General features: G+C 44.3%; 1 protein-coding gene across 1 annotated transcript in view; it reads left to right on the top strand.

Moving 5' to 3' along the window:
• Positions 1-16041, top strand: part of LPP (LIM domain containing preferred translocation partner in lipoma) — a 347427-nt gene that overhangs the window by 148936 nt on the left and 182450 nt on the right. Inside the window, exon 4 of the mRNA XM_054166899.1 lies at positions 14626-14738. Within this exon, the coding sequence (XP_054022874.1) occupies positions 14626-14738 (113 nt within the window). The remainder of the gene's footprint in view (positions 1-14625; positions 14739-16041) is intronic.

The following is a 16041-nucleotide window of genomic DNA, read 5'->3' as shown; positions in this document are numbered from 1 at the left end:
TGTGCTACTGGATTTTGAAGCTAGGTTATACCCATATTTTTAAATTGAAAATTCTTCTTTTGTGAAGAAAGATAACCATTGGCTAATTTCAGATCATTCTGAGGTTTGTTCTTAGTTACTTCCTGTTGAAGAGGAGGCTCAGGGGAGACCTTATTGCTGTCTACAACTACCTGAAAGGTGGTTGTAGCCAGGAGGGGGTTGGTCTCTTCTCCCAGGCAACCAGCACCAGAACAAAAGGACACAATCTCAAGCTGCACCAGGGGAAGTTTAGGCTTGAGGTGAGGAGAAAGTTCTTCACTGAGGGAGTCATTAGCCATTGGAATGGGCTGTCCAGGGAGGTGGTGGAGTCACCATCCCTGGAGGTGTTCAAGAGGGGATTGGACATGGCACTTGGTGCCATGGTCTAGTCATGAGGTCTGTGGTGATGGGTTGGACTTGATGATCTTTGAAGTCTCTTCCAACTTTGGTGATTCTGTGATTCTTGAGAGCCCAGGTATTCTCTTAAAGTAAGGTTGTTATTCACTTGGGTGTTTTTCAGCAAGGAAATCTGACTGTGATTGTTTAAATCCTCTAGGAATGAGCTTTGCTTTTGCATAAAGCAGTCACCTTGGATGACTGCATGCAGCAAGTCATGCATTGCAAAATTGCAGTGTGAGTTGTCAAAACCTGCTGTTGCTCACTTACATTTAGGAAAGCTGGTTAGTGTTCTCCAAAGGAGGATGATTCTCCTCTTCTCTAAGCACACTACCAGGGCCATGACTCAGGTTTCTGTCACTGTGCCAAGATGGTCTGTCCTCTAAGAAAACTTTGTACCCTTAAACATCTCCACATGCACTCTTACCAAGGCAGACAGCATACTTTCTCATTTTTATGCTGTAGAAACGCCGCATTAGCAAGTAGCAACACAACCTTCTTGTTTCCCTGGTGCAAGAGAGTGCTCAGCTGCAGGGCACTGCTTAGGTCATGGGAGAGATCTGGACCAGAGGCAATCAGTCTGCTACAGAGAGCAGTATAGAGACATGTCAGTCTAGAGCAGCTGGCCCAGAAGACACATTGTTCCTTCTTGTGATTCATGAAGAAAGTAGAGACACTGGCTATAGAATTCTCAGAGCTTTGGGAGCCCGGACTAATAAGCAAGTCTGAATGACGTGGGCTCTATGATTCATCATAAAGCCTCAGCACATCAGGCATCTCTGTGCATTAAAGTAATTTCCAAGCAGAACACCTGCCTGGAATCTCTCTATCTCTTTGCACTTGCTGGAAATGTCAAACTGGAAGTCATTTTCCTTCCTGCACCAACCTTTTGTCCAATAGAGGAAAAAGACTACTCTTTCAGAACAGCCAGTACCAGAACAAGAGGACACAGTCTCAGTCTGCTCCAGAGGAGGTTTAGGCTGGATGTTAGGAAGAAGTTCTATACAGAGAGAGTGATTGCCCATTAGAATGGGCTGCCTGGGGAGGTGGTGGAGTCGCCATCATTGGAGGTGTTCAGGAGGAGACTTGATGGGGTGCTTGGTGCCATGGGTTAGTTGTTTAGGTGGTGTTGGATTGGTTGATGGGTTGGATGCAATGATCTTGAAGGTCTCTTCCAACCTGTTCTGTTCTATTCTGTTCTGTTCTGTTCTACTCTGTTCTGTTCTGTTCTATTCTATTCTATTCACTGGTAGAGGGAGTTTTTGAAGAAAGGGAGCTGGACCATCCATACATCCCTTGTGCTGCTCAGCACCCTCTGCTTTCCATGCACTGCTGCAGACATGTGCTTGTGTTAGCATGGGGAGATGCATATGTTACAGTGAATAACCTTTTTATGGCACTGCAGGCATCAGCAGCCATCAAAGTATGATAGAGCTTTTTGTGCTCATAGAAGATTTATCCTCTTCTCTTGCTCCCCGAGCACAGACTCAAACAATGTATCCATTTTAATTGTTTTCTGAGAGGTTATTAATATTGGAGTGGGGATTTAGAATGAAGATCAATCATTAATCTGAAAAGAATGGCTTTGAACTTTCCTACAGCAAGGCTGGAAAAGAAGTTAGGATGAAAGAAAATCAAAAGAGGTTCCCCACCTACCTTAATTTAATTACTTTTTTTTGGTTGTTTTTGTGCCTAAAACTGTCCATGTAACAGCTCTGAGGGGGGAAGCAAACCTCAGAGTGAAGAGGTCAGAAGTCTACCCTAGAAACTGTAGCACTATGTTAACTACAATTTGTTATCAGTTTTCCCACATCATTTTAGTTCAAGAAGAAAAACAAACCTCTGGCTTTTCAAACAAACCACAGCCTTTGCAGAAGATTTTCATTTTCTTCCGCATTTTTCCTTTTAATAGCATTCACAACTACTTCAGTAATTCATTTGCTGTTGGTTAAAGGGGAGAGTTTTAATTCGGGATGAAAATGATCTCGGGTTTCTTTATGCCGAAGAATTGACCCTGGGCTGCTTCCAGACCCTAATACTTTTTCCTCTGGAAAAGAGGGCACCATATGCTGAGCAGCGATCCAGCAAAGCTGCTGCTTCGGCCAGCTGCATTCTGAGAATGGTCAGAAGCTGAAACATGTGCTTGGATAATTACAGTATCATGGTCATCCCTGGTGGGAATGGCAAGAGCCATGTGTTCCTCAAAACTAGTGCAAGCACAGTACTGCCACCATTTCTCCCTGCTTCTGTTCTGAGAAGGGTGCCCCATGTTCTTTAATATCTTTATTGATGATCTGCATGAGGGTATTGAGTCCATCATCAGTAAGTTCGCAGATGACACCAAGTTGGGGGTTGGTGTTGATCTGTTAGAGGGTGGGAGAGCTCTGCAAAGCGACCAGTGTGTGTCCAGTTCTGGGGCCCTCAGTTTAGGAAAGATGATGACTTGCTGGAACATGTCCAGAGAAGGGCAACAAAGCTGTTAAGGGGTTTGGAGCGCAAACCCCATGAGGAGAGGCTGAGGGAGCTGGGATTGATTAGCCTGGAGAAGAGGAGGCTCAGGGGAGACCTTGTTGCTCTCTACAACTACCTGAAGGGAGGTCGTAGCCAGGCGGGGGTTGGTCTCTTCTCCCAGGCAACCAGCACCAGAACAAGAAGACACAGTCTCAAGCTGCACCAGGGGAGGTTTAGGCTGGGTGTTAGGAAGAAGTTCTTCATAGAGCCCATTGGAATGGGCTGCCCAGGGAGTTGGTGGAGTCACCATCATTGGGGGTGTTTAGGAGGAGACTTGATGGGGTGCTTGGTGCCATGGTTTAGTTGTTTAGGTGGGTTGGATTGGTTGAGGGGTTGGATGCAATGATCTTGAAGGTCTCGTCCAACCTGATTTTTACTACTATTACCATCACTGGAGGTGTTTAGGAAGAGACTGGATGGGGTGCTTGGTGCCATGGTTTAGTTGATTAGATAGTGTTGGATGATAGGTTAGATGCGATGATCTCAAAGGTCTTTTCCAACCTGGTCTATTCTATTCTACTCCTATTCTACAAGAAGGATGGAGGGAGACTGTTTACAAAGGCCTATAGTGCTATGACAAGAGGTAATGACTTCAAACTAGAGAAGAGCAAATTTAAATTGGATGTTAGGAACAAATTCTGCTGTGAGGGTAGTGGAACACTGGAACAGGTTGCCTGGGGAGGTGGCTGGAGTGCCATCCCACATATTCAAAGTGAGGCTTAACAGGGCTCTGGCAGACTGATCCAGTTGAGGATGCCCCTGCTGACTGCAGAGGGGGGTTGGACTAGATGACTTTTAGAGGTCCCTTCCAACCCAGACCGTTCTATGAATGGGCAGTCTCCCTGGCTCACTCAAGGGAGTGTGGTTTAGTATGGAAATATCATTCTCATCTGTAGGAACTCCTTTTTGTGCCTCTGTCATTCACCTCTTCCTTGGTCATTCTAGGGTGCTCCTGAGGGGAAGCATTCTCTCTTTTCTTGTTTTCCCCATTGTGGTGCTCTGGGCTTTGTCCAGCAAGAAGAGGGTGGAGCAGTTTTCAGCAAGGGATTTTGTGGAATGCAGAAGACAAATTAATGTAGTTGCTTATCTCAAGTCAGTTTAGCATGTTGTTTCCTAACCAGTTACTTTGTTGTATGATGCACAAATTCTGCTCAAAATATAGCAATAACTGTACATGTAAGTGTGTATAGTAACTTTGGGATGTTGGGCAGTGATCCTTGGTACAGAAAGCTTATGCATCAGTATCTTAGGGTAAAATTAATGTCTTTCTCCCCCCCCCCTTTTTTTTTTTGGTGCCTTCTCAGCTCTCCAGAAATACAGGAGAGAGAGGGGGTGTTGAATACCACCTTGTAGAATCTACCCAGGGAAAGAAACCACCTCCACCCCTTTTTTTTTTTTTTTGCTTCATTTTGAGTCTAATCCCATTTCTCTTCCATGGTCTAGCCAGATTGTGTGTGACATTTCTGGTAAAGGAAACCAAACTCCCTCCACAAAACCCACCACCACTCCACACAAATGCACATATGGAGCATTAGTTATTTACTGTGAAAGAAGATAGAGGTGAATTCTGTTTATCCAACATTTAATTTTATCTTAAATTATCTTCAGGGATTAAGGATGTACTTATTTATTCAACTGTTACACTGGTGAGTAAGAAGGCAATTAATTTTGTAGCATGAAGAAAATCTAGCTACTTTCTGCTCCCCAGTAGCTCTGGCTAATTGCAATAGAAGGAAGAAAGCCAGGGCTGTTTGTGTTGGTGAAAACAGTGAACTGAGACACATCTAATAAAGCCACATGTTTTGCTTTAATCTTTCCAAGTTTGGTTGTTTATAGGGAGGGGTGGGGAAGAGGATGTGAGGAATTACATGAGCCAGTTTGAAAATCAGTTTATGGAGGTTTGTTTGATCAGTTTGTCCAAGAGCTGTGCATGCATTTCCCCCCTGGTGTTTTTGCTTCGGTCTCTCAAGTGAGCAGCAGATGACTTTGTGAAAAGAACGTCTTGCAGCAAGGTTGACTCCCATCACCCAGGGAAATGGTCTAGTTCTGGAAGTAGTTTTTGTTGTCCTTCTTCTTTACATTATGGGCAAGCAGAATGGAGCCAGCACTTCCAGATGTCCTGCAGCAGGGGCCACTGCTGGCTCTAAGGCTTAAGCCAAGGCTTCAGCACATCAGGTTTCCTCTGATTGCTCAAAGGTTTTCCTCTGAAGTGGGAAAACAACACAAAACTAGTTACAGGCAAAGATAAGTCCATGATTGCTTAAAGAATCTTGGCTGCACCTTTCAAAACTTGAGGAAGTCCCTTGACAGTAAAGAGGTCTGAGAGATGTTTCTTTTTGTGGTCTATGCACCGTTCTGTGTTCCGTCACAAGGCACAGAGAGGGTTTGGTTGGTGATAAGAAAGGATGTTTCTGAAGGACGTGGTCTACTTCTTCCCTGCCTGCTTGTCTGGGAGAAGGTTGACTGAAAAATCAGATTTGTTTTGCTTGTGACTTGCAGCAACAGCCAGGGAGAATGAGGTCTTAATCTGGTGGCATAGCTCATTTTTTTTTCAACTCCTTCACAACAGCCCTCTTCAGTAAATTAATGCATATGTCAGCTCTTGTCAGGAGCATTTAGCAATGAACAAACGAGTTGAACACCATAATCTAATAAACAAACAAATAACCCATTCCAATTTTGTTCTGAGTGAGGCAGCGTTTCCCTTCTTGAGTTGTGTCATGAACCTTTCGCTCCGCAGAGGAGAGGGATAGTTTGTGGGAATGCAGCCTGTGCTTCCCCTCCTAGGACAGAGTTTCCTCTTCTGACTTAGATGCCTTGATTTCCAGCATAGTTCCAGTTGTTGATGTAGAAATCTTTCCATTTCAGCAGGCTGTTTTCTGACATTTAAAAAAAAAAATCATTCAGAACTACATTTATTTCCATTATTAGACCTGAGCAGCTGCAACTGAAAGCAGGATCTCATCTTACTAATTGCTGCATAGACTAAATAAGATGGACTCTATCCTTATGTTTGCAAATAAACACCGGAGAGTAATGGCATCCTGGCCTGCATCAAGAACAGTGTGGCCAGCAGGAGCAGGGAAGTCCTTGTGCCCCTGTACTCTGCACTGGTTAGGCCACACCTTGAGTCCTGTGTCCAGTTCTGGGCCCCTCAGTTATACAGCTAGGTTATACCTGTATTTTTAAATTGAAAATTCTTCTTTTGTGAAGAAAGATAACCATTGGCTAATTTCACATCATTCTCAGCTTTGTTCTTAGTTGCTTCCTGTTGGAGAAGAGGAGGCTCAGGGGAGACCTTATTGCTGTCTACACTACCTGAAGGGTGGTTGTAGCCAGGAGGGGGTTGGTCTCTTCTCCCAGGCAACCAGCATCAGAACAAGAGGACACAGTCTCAAGCTGCACCAGGGGAAGTTTAGGCTTGAGGTGAGGAGAAAGTTCTTCACTGAGAGAGTCATTAGCCATTGGAATGTGCTGCCCAGGGAGGTGGTGGAGTCACCATCCCTGGAGGTGTTCAAGAGGGGATTGGACATGGCACTTGGTGCCATGGTCTAGTCATGAGGTCTGTGGTGATGGGTTGGACTTGATGATCTTTGAAGTCTCTCCCAACCTTGGTGATTCTGATTCTGGGTGATTCTGTGAAGACTTTGCATGCCCAAGGACTGTGGCACAGTGGGGCTAGGTGACATCCCAAATGTCCTTATCTATGACAAAGAATAGTACTTTGAGCTTTTCTGTTAATCTTACGGCTCTTCTTCCTCCTTCTATTTTAACACATATTTTAATTAAAGTTTTACAGTGCCATGGGCTGTTTCTTGCACTGGCTCAACCTTAGTTAGTCCTTCACTAAGCTTTAGTAATGGACTGATTTATTTTCCTCTCCTCCAAGCACCTCTCTGCTTCATGGAGAAAAATGTTACACGTAATGTGATCTCAGCAGGAGCAGAACCGGCTCACTCACGTTGTGTTTACAAAATGGGTTGTTGAGGTGAGCGAAATAAGTCATCTCTATCGCAGAAACGTTGGTGTGGGACATTAGATGGAACGCTTTGCCCCACAGTCATGTAGCAAAATAAGCTGAAGAATCAAAGTGCAGCCTTGTTGATTCCTTTGTACCTCATGACTAGGCTTTGGCTCATGCAGGTGGGGGAAACAACACGGTAAGTGGTCGTTCCTAGCTCCCCGACTCTGCATCCCTTGAGGCTGCCCGAGCATCAGTTGCATTTTGCTGGGGGAGATGGCGGGGCTAAATGTTTACAGACACAAGCTGAATAAAAACACAGTCTCATTAGGAAAAAAAAAAGAAAGTGTTGTTTTCACAATAAGGGCCATCTACTGTGACAAAGCGGCTCAGATTTTGCATAATTTGGGGAACTGAGCCCTTGTTTCCTTCCCTCGTGCTAATTACTGCCTTTTGGAGTGTTTTGAGAGGGAGGTCAGCAAGTTCCGATGTGAATCAGAAGTAGGTGGGATTTTCCCCACCGGTGGCCAGCGCTGGAGCAAAAGATCTGTGTTCAGACCTCTAAAGAGAGCATGTTGTGCCAAATCGAGTTGCTCAATAAAAAACTGCATCACTTGAGATGAGCCTGCCACGGTCTGCCAATGGCGTGCCTTTTAGCGGTCACAAATGTGTAAAGCAATGCAAGGGGTCCAGCTCTGGTCCTACTGAAGAACGAACCCAGTTACCTCGTGAGAGTTGGGGAACAAACAGCTTTTCAGCTGCTGCCTCAGCTTAGGCCCAAAGATCACAGCAGGCAGTATTGGATCTCCCCATTAGGGCTCTGTTGTCCGCATGAGTCTCATCTGCTGCTCCTGAAAGCTTTAGTACCCTGTTCTGGCTCTAGTAATGCTGGAAGAAATCCAGAGCAATTCCAGCAGAGCTATTTTGGATTTGCATTTGCAGGAGGAGTTGTACCTAGAGGTTTTAAGTTAATCGCACGGTCATTTTTCCTCTGTATATTTCGCCGCTGTAGTTAATTAACATTTGAAAGTTTCACAGGCTGCTTCTTTCATTATCTCGGCTAGCTGTGGTAAAAGGCAGCGTGGTGGGAGGGTGGTAGTCTGGTTAAAGTTGCACGGATAGGAAAAGCGCTGGGAATTGTCTCCATTGAATCCCAGGGTTTTGGGTAGTTGGATGGTGGGATGAAGGTGGAGGTCGGGATGCACAAGCTGCCATGGTATGTATCACCTATTGACTTTCCACGTAGTAAACAACATTAACAGATGATTGTTGGTGTGTGGGCTTTTTGTTTTGTGTGGTTTTGTTTGGTTGTTTTTTTTTTTATCTGAAAAGAGTATTTTAAGCAGGACTGCGATTCATAGTCCTGAACTGTAGGGGACTAATGTTCCTGTTCTCCAGCTGGGAGAAACTAATTCAACATCTTGTGTTGTAAACACTCACTCATTTTAACTGATTACACCTCCAATGTTCCTCAAATCACTAAAATTACTAATTGCTATTCCTTACACATCAGAGAGTGAATCCTGAATAATTAACCCCAAATAAAATTAGATGAATTGGCCCTTTTAATTAGAATCCCTGCTGCTGTTTGTTCTGAGCTTCCTTTCCTTACTGTTAAGAGACTTTTAGAATGATTAAAACTGTTTAAGACTTAAACAGCCAGTGACCTTTTAATACAATATAAATCCATAAAAGCAATATTTCAGCTAGCAGGTGGTGAAGTAAATTTTCACTGCAACTACCTGACAGACTCAGTATTCCTGTTTTTAAAGCTCAGGATGAAATTAGCCAGTGTGTTGGGGTTTTTTTTGTTGGTTTGTGGTTTTGTTGTTGGTTGTTTTTTTTTTCCTTCCCTCCTTATTAATACAGTAGCTGATTAGCAAAAGTAGTTCAAATGGTAGGATTAGTGATTGGTAAGTGAGTGGTAATTTAAGCAGTGCCTTGGGTTGGTGGAGCTACTTTATTGTAAGAATCAAAGGCCAGTGTGGTATATTCAGATTGGTATATTCAGCTGGTCTGTAATCATGCAGCCATTTCCCCTGCACTGCTGTGCTGTCATTGAGCCCTCATGCCATGGTTTTGACCAAGGATGCATCAACACTAAATGTAATTTTAATCATGTGCTTTCCTTGTCCAGTGATGTATGTTAAATACAGATGTTAACAGGAAAATGTTCATTTTGGGAAACTTAGTCAGATGCATGTTCACACCTAGGAGTCACCAGGTCATATCTAGCTGAAGTTTTCTGTAAGAGTCCTGTGGTGTCACTTCTGCAGTATTAAGTTCCCCAGGCCACTTAACTAATGCTGCAGTATTCTGCAGGTTTTTTCAGTGGTTATGGTGGAATACAGGTTCATGGCAGCCTCAATCAAAAGGATTTTAGCACAGTGCTAAGGGAATTTGGATTTAAGTGTAAAATTTTAATTGTTTCAATGTACATCACCCTTGAATTGCAAACTTTGGCTTTCCACAGTAGAAGGTATATGGTTGACCAGGCACTGGGAGATGCCTGTACTTGCTCGGTGCTTTGCCAAATGGAGTCTCTTTGGATCAGTGGGGCTATTGTCTGGGTCAGAGGAGAGCTGTGTTTTTCAGGTGATCCAATCTGACTCAGAACCAGCTTCAGACTGAGAAAGGATGTGGATGACAGTGAGAGAAGGTTATTTTTGTTTAGAAGGAGAAAAATTAAAAACATCTGGGCACATGGGCTTCAGACATCAGCCAGAGATCTGGGATTATGAGTGTGAATCCTGTTTTGTTGATAGATTTCATTAAGTTATTGTTTCAGGGGAAAATACATTGTTTTGGTTTGCCTTTTCTCTGTTTCTGAGGGCTTTTCCCCCAAACAGTCTCTTCTTACTGAACATGTGAGATCATCTTTGTGTCTAGAAGTTTCAAAGCTACAAATCTTCATGTCTAAACAACTGTGTCAGTCAAAGGAGGAGGCAATTACTGTGCTGCAATTCATTTGTCTACTGGCAGATATATCTCCCCTGAAAACAAAGGCTTGAGACACAAGCCTGATCCTGCCAAAATCTGAAGTGCACTTAAAAATTTAAAGGTTAGACTGTAAGTTAGAAAGGTGCTTGGTGCATGAGACAGGATGTTTTTCTCAGCTTGTACTTGTATTCAGAAGGCATCAGTCAGCCAATGGCAAAAATCTGATGAGTTTCTGTTCATCCTGACAGACTCATATTGATGTAGATGCCTGTTAAGTCTTTGAACAACTTTCTATTTGTGCATTTGAAAACTGTAATAATAATGATCTGCCTAAAACTGATTGGAAAGTGTAAGAGCGGAAACTTTGGGGAGGAGAGGGGCAAAACCTTGCAAATACCTCTGCCTGTCACAGGTTTGATTGGAGGCAGAAACCAGGATGATGGCTTGGGGAGGCATCATTTCTACTTAGGGATCTGTCGTAGTTTCCCAACATAAACCATGGTGGACTAACTTATTTTCTGTCTAATGACTTGTATGCAAAATATGGGGGAGAGCATTACTGGGACCAATGGAATCATCTATCATGGTTGCACTGAGTGGTGCTCCATCATATCTGAAATAACCGATCTGGTGCCTGTGTCACACTGCACAGCCCCTTTGTAGCTTGACTCATGGTCTTCACAGCTGTAAGAAGAAGAAACAAGTAGCTGGCACATTGAGTGCTTATTTTCTCCTCTAAACATATGGTAATGGGTACAGATTTCTCATTGCAGGCTGCACCGTGGTTTGAGGAGGGGCAGGATGTAGCTCCCTGCCTGTAACCCTGCCTACCCCAGGCTGTATCCCTGCCCCTCCACAAGGCTACTTGATGTTGGAAGGTGATTTTACCTGCCTTGAGGTATAAACTACCTTATGTGAAGTATAAATTGCCTCATGGAGGTATTTTGATGAGTCTGCATTGACAAAACTCAGTGCAGTTGCTCTCACAACTGAAGTACATTGAGTGTTCAGGCTTATGCCAGATGAAGGCCAACCAAATGGCAGTCTTGGTACCAAGTAGTAGTCAATACCTTTAAGCCTTTTGCCCATCTTTTATTCACAGAGGGGCAGCAGAGTAAAATCAGTCAGGCTCAAGTTGGGATGTATTCACCACCAGCCCTTGGTTAACTCTGGTAATCCCAGAGCCCCATTCTTCCTTCAGCTGCTGATGCATCTATGCAGACAGGGGACAGTCCCTTTCCCTGATGGCTCCCCATGAAGCTGAATGGCACTGGAGGTGGTCAATGGTGGGTGGCAGCGATACGCTCCAGCTGCACATGGACTTTTCTGCCTCCTCCCATAGCTTGCCAAGATCTAAGACACTGAAATCTGTCTAAATTGCAAAGCTTTGGGGGTGAGGGAAGTTCCCCAATATATATTGCAGGGCCATCCTGCTCAAAGGGAGTGTGAGCTTGCTTTCAACTTGTTTTCTGTATTGATTCCTTGAAATGAAGACCTTATTTTTTCACATGCCATCTAAAATGCTGCTCAGGACACAGATTTGAGAGGGTTTGCATGCCTCCCTCTCTGCTACAGGGAGACTTCCAGCAATTGCAATGATAATAATAATACAGTAACAGATTTCTCTCCTGCATCTGAGGGAATGCTGTCCTGTGAGTGCAGCAGGAACAGCACCAGGTCCTGTGCCTGTGTGTGGAAAAGAGGAAAGTGCAGTGGCAGAATAAACAACTAAAGCTGTGAAGGAGGAAAGTCCACCTGTTCCCAGAGGACCAGGAAAAGGCCAAACATCTGCAAGGTCCCCCCACTTCACCAGGCATCTGCTTACTGCTTCCCAGTCTAAAAACCTTCCGATTTGTGGAGAGAGTGGAGCCAGCAGCTCATCTGACACGGAGTCAGCAGAGCTGGGCTGAGATGCGGTAAAGCCAGCTGTCTCCTACTGCAAAGAAGTGTTTTTCTTTGAACTCTAGAAAAGAGCTCTTCTCTCTTTCTGTCCTTTGCTCCTTTTCTAAAAAATCTTGCCAATGGTCTTTGCTTTCAGTAGCAACAAATCTTCCAAAGGAGAAAAATGATATTTGTTGTGTGTGTGTTCTAGCAATTGTCATTTCCTCCTTCTGTTATAGCAATTATTATTTTTACCTTTTCTTTATGCACAAACCCTGTCCCTTTCCCTGTCTTATCCCCTTCAACATGTTCCCCACCTCTTTTTTGCAGTGTTATAATAAAGCAAGGGTGTCTGACTAATGTGCTGTGCAGGGGGATGTCTTTGGCATTAGGGCCAGGACTAACTGGAGAAACATCTTCTGAAGTGTATTCTTTGGGAAGTATGTGTCTGCTGGAGTGACATTTATTTGCAAAACCATGTTGGTTGGAGGGTCATTTTCAGAGCAAAGGAGAAAAGTTTACTTAGCACTCCAGCATCCCAGCATTTTTTTGAACTAAACACCAAGATATTAATTTCAAAATAGTTCTTCTTTTCTTTTTACTCTGTATCACATTTCATACAACTTGAAATGAAAGCATTAGATTAATTATAGGGCAAAGAGGAGGACAGTGCAGATGTTATTGGACAGTTTTCAGTTTAAAGTCAGTCCTGAGCTCTGTAGTACCATGGACTGGTGGGTTTCACAGGATTTTATGATTTGGAGCAACATGATTGTCTTAAATTAGTTTTCAGTGTGTTGTATTCCAACTGTCTTTGTGTGTCTGTGTTTAGGATGCTACTTTCTTAGGAATTCAAAGTGGGGTTTTTGAGCCCTATTCATGCTTGCTTTGGGGGAAAAGGGAAGAAATTCTGTCCTGGGAAATAAATTCCCTAAAAGGTCTAGGGGGAGTTTGTGCCTTTCAGAGAGTGATTTGGAATTACATAGAAGAACTTTCCAGAGCTGCAGACCTATTTACTTCTACAGCAAATAGCATGAGGGTGCCGTGCTGGTGATGCTGCCCAGCTGGTGCCTGTGGTGGGCTGAGCACAGGGCTTTGAACCTGGGCATGGGTGGTCCAGAGGACTGTGAAACTCTGAGATTTGGCTCAACACTTCTCTGAATTGTTTGGAACCTGCTCCTTAGTATTTGTGGATGGTACTGAGGGCCTGTAGGCGGGAGGCAGTGTGGCACTGCACGGAGATGTGGAGGGTCAACTAGGGAGACCATGTTTCCTGCCAAAAGGGTTAAAAGCCTCTAAAAGCAACAGTTCCTATATACATGAAATATCACAATTTTGTTCATCTTGAGCTTCCATCACAGATGCTGCACTCAGGAGAGCCAACAGTAAACAGCTCTATTTGAAGTATCAGCTTTTATGAGAAGAAATAAAAATATATCAAAGTGGTCCAAATTACAGGCAGCTGCCTCCCTAGGAGCCAAGTCCAGTGCTAATGGCAAATGCCCTCTATTCTGTCCTTAGGAGGTGCTTTCAGAGCCTGTGGTCTTGCTGCCCACAGCCTGCTCTGTCCTTGTTTTCCTCATTGTGCTCCCACCTCCCATGAAGTTCTCAAGAAGTTCTCCCACCTTTGTGCTAAGCTGGATGGCTTCACAGCCAATACACTGCTTTGTCTTCACATCAGCACTTTTGGAATTTTAAAATGAGCAAAGTAAGTGTAGATATTTTGTACAGCAGCCTCATGTAAAGAGCTTCCTGAGACTTAAAAGGTGAATGCTTCCAAGCTTGCATCTAGACTGTCATGTAGCTGTTGTCACTGAGAAGAGCCTGTGGTCTTCCCAGAAGTTCTGCACAGGAAGCTGCTCTGGTGAGGCTGGATCTGGAATATTGTGCCCAGTTCTGGACTCCTCAGTTCAAGAGGGACAGAGAGCTACTAGAGAGAGTCCAGCAAAAGGCCACAAAGATGATTAGGGGACTGGAGCATCCATCTTATGAGGAGAGGCTGAGAAACCTTGGGTGTCCTTAGTCCAGAAGAGAAAAGACTGAGAGGGGGCCTTATAAATGCATATAAATATCTAAAGGGCATGAGGACGGGGCTGCTCTCTTTTCAGTGGTGGCCAGTGACAGGACAAGGGGCAATGGGTACAATCTGGAGCACAGGAGGTTTCACTTGAACTTAAGGATAAATGTCTTTACTTTGAGTGTGATGGAGCACTGGAACAGGCTGACCAGGGTGGATGTGGAATCTCCTTCTGTGGAGACTTCAAGAACCCCCTGGGACATGTTCCTTTGCAGCCTGATCTAGGCAAACCTGGCTTAGCATGGATTTGGACTAAATGAGCTCCAAAGGTCCCTTCCAACATTTGCTGTTCTATGATTCCAAGCTATGAGGAGTCTATAGGAAGGGAGAGATGAAAAGAGTGTGGCTCTGTCAGCAGCAGGGATGCAGGAGTTGGGCTGGCACAGATTTTGCGATCCAGCTCCACCACTCCATGATGCTGTCTTTATAGTGATGGAGAAGAGGTAGCATGATTTAGAACAAGAGGTGGGTGAACTGGATGGGATCCATTGCTAGGCTGGACACCACACATTTGTTATTACAAGTTCTGTAGTTGCCTGCAGCAGGTTTGAGATGCAAGCTTTGATTTATGGAGATGGTTGGTGGTGCCTTCAGGCTTTGTGTCACCTTCCACACAAGGCCTGTGCACCTCTAAGCACTCTGCCAACATTTCTGAGGTGTCATAACCATCTCCTGTGGCGGCAGGAGGTGCAAATGAACATTTAATGGTTAAATGGTGCGTTGCTTCCTGTGCCACAAAACCGCTGTCAAACCTCTGAGTATGGCAGGTTTCATCCTGATCATCCATGTCACGATGTAGGGAAATACTGGTGAGTCTAATTTCTCCCATTTTCTCTTCTAGGGGACTTTCTTCCTCCACCCCCACCTCCTGTGGATGACCTTGGGAACATCACATCATCACAAGGTGCCTTTCCCCCTCCACCTGCTCTGGATGATGTTACTTTCAACGTGCAGGTGAGGAGACAAAAATTCCATAGTTTGTGCAGAACTGATCCAAAAGTTGTGGAAATCAATGGGCAATAATAAAACAAGGTGGCAAAGTACTGTGGTTAGAAATCATGTGTCAGGAACAACCAAGTCAGCTCTTACAAGCTGTTTCCCAAGTAAGGAATATTTCCATTCAAATCTTGCTGGGCTATTAAAGGATTTTTCCCATCCGGCTTGAATTAGAAGACTAATTGCCTTGTGTCTTTGTGATGGCAGATGGGAGTAAAACCTTCCCAGAATGAATTGTTTTCTGGAAGGGCCAGCTCGTTCCATGGACTGTGGAGAGACTCTAGGGCAGTAATCTGATCCTAAAAGTGCTTTGTTTAGATGTCTAAAATTAAGTGAAGCAAATAAACCCTAGCCCAGGCCCCAGTGATGTCACTTGAGACCCTTTTCACTCCCTTTTTACTGGCTTGGATCCTCTAGATTTGCTGTCTGGATGGAAGTGCAACTATTAAGATGCATCAGGTGATGATGGCATGTCTTGTGTGGGTAGGGACATACCATGAACACCTTTATGAAGACATCACCAGCTTGTCTGGAGTGCCAGGTACACGTGTGTTAGCTTGGGCATACTCAGGAGAGATGCAGTCAGGGTACAGGGACACACTGTCAAGGTGATCAAGAAGCTGATCTTGCCAGTTGAGGCCAAAAGAGTCTGACTTCTTGTCTGAGCAGGAGGAAGACTCAAGAGGGGGTATGGTTGTCAATTTGAAGTATATTTGAGAAATAAGATCCAGAGAAGAGGAACTACTTCAGCTCTGGATGAGTGTTGGTACAGGAACAGGAGAGGCTGAATGTGACAGAATTATCTTCATGCTGGTGTTTGGAAAGTTTCTCAGCACTGAGTCTGCAAAAGTCTAGAACAGCCTTCTGGGAGAAGAGGTGAGAGCAAAGTGAGGGTGATATAGTTTTGAGGCTAATGAGAGTTGTGTTACCACACATTCACAGCCATGGGGCTGCCCTTGATGACCCTGGAAGGTTGTGGTAGTCTGCATTCCTCAATGGATTTGAACCTGAGAACAGGCCAGCAAGCAGATACTAAAGAGGATTCAAGAGACCTGACTTAGTTCCTGACCCCTCCACAAACTCTAGTCAATTCATCTACTTTGTGTCTCTGTAAAAAGATAACATTTCCCTTCCTCAGGGGCTTCCTGTGATCTCTTGCCTGTGGCAAGATGTTCAGATGCTATCACAGTGTGTCAGCATGTTCCTGTTCACCATTATAAGCAGCCTTCAAGAGGGAAGGGGTTAATGAGATTGTGTTCTC

Source organism: Dryobates pubescens, chromosome 13, assembly GCF_014839835.1.
Source record: "Dryobates pubescens isolate bDryPub1 chromosome 13, bDryPub1.pri, whole genome shotgun sequence".
Taxonomy (NCBI): Eukaryota; Metazoa; Chordata; class Aves; order Piciformes; family Picidae; genus Dryobates; species Dryobates pubescens.
The sequence above is the reverse complement of the archived record's forward strand: the minus strand, read 5'-3'. Positions and strand labels throughout refer to the sequence as shown.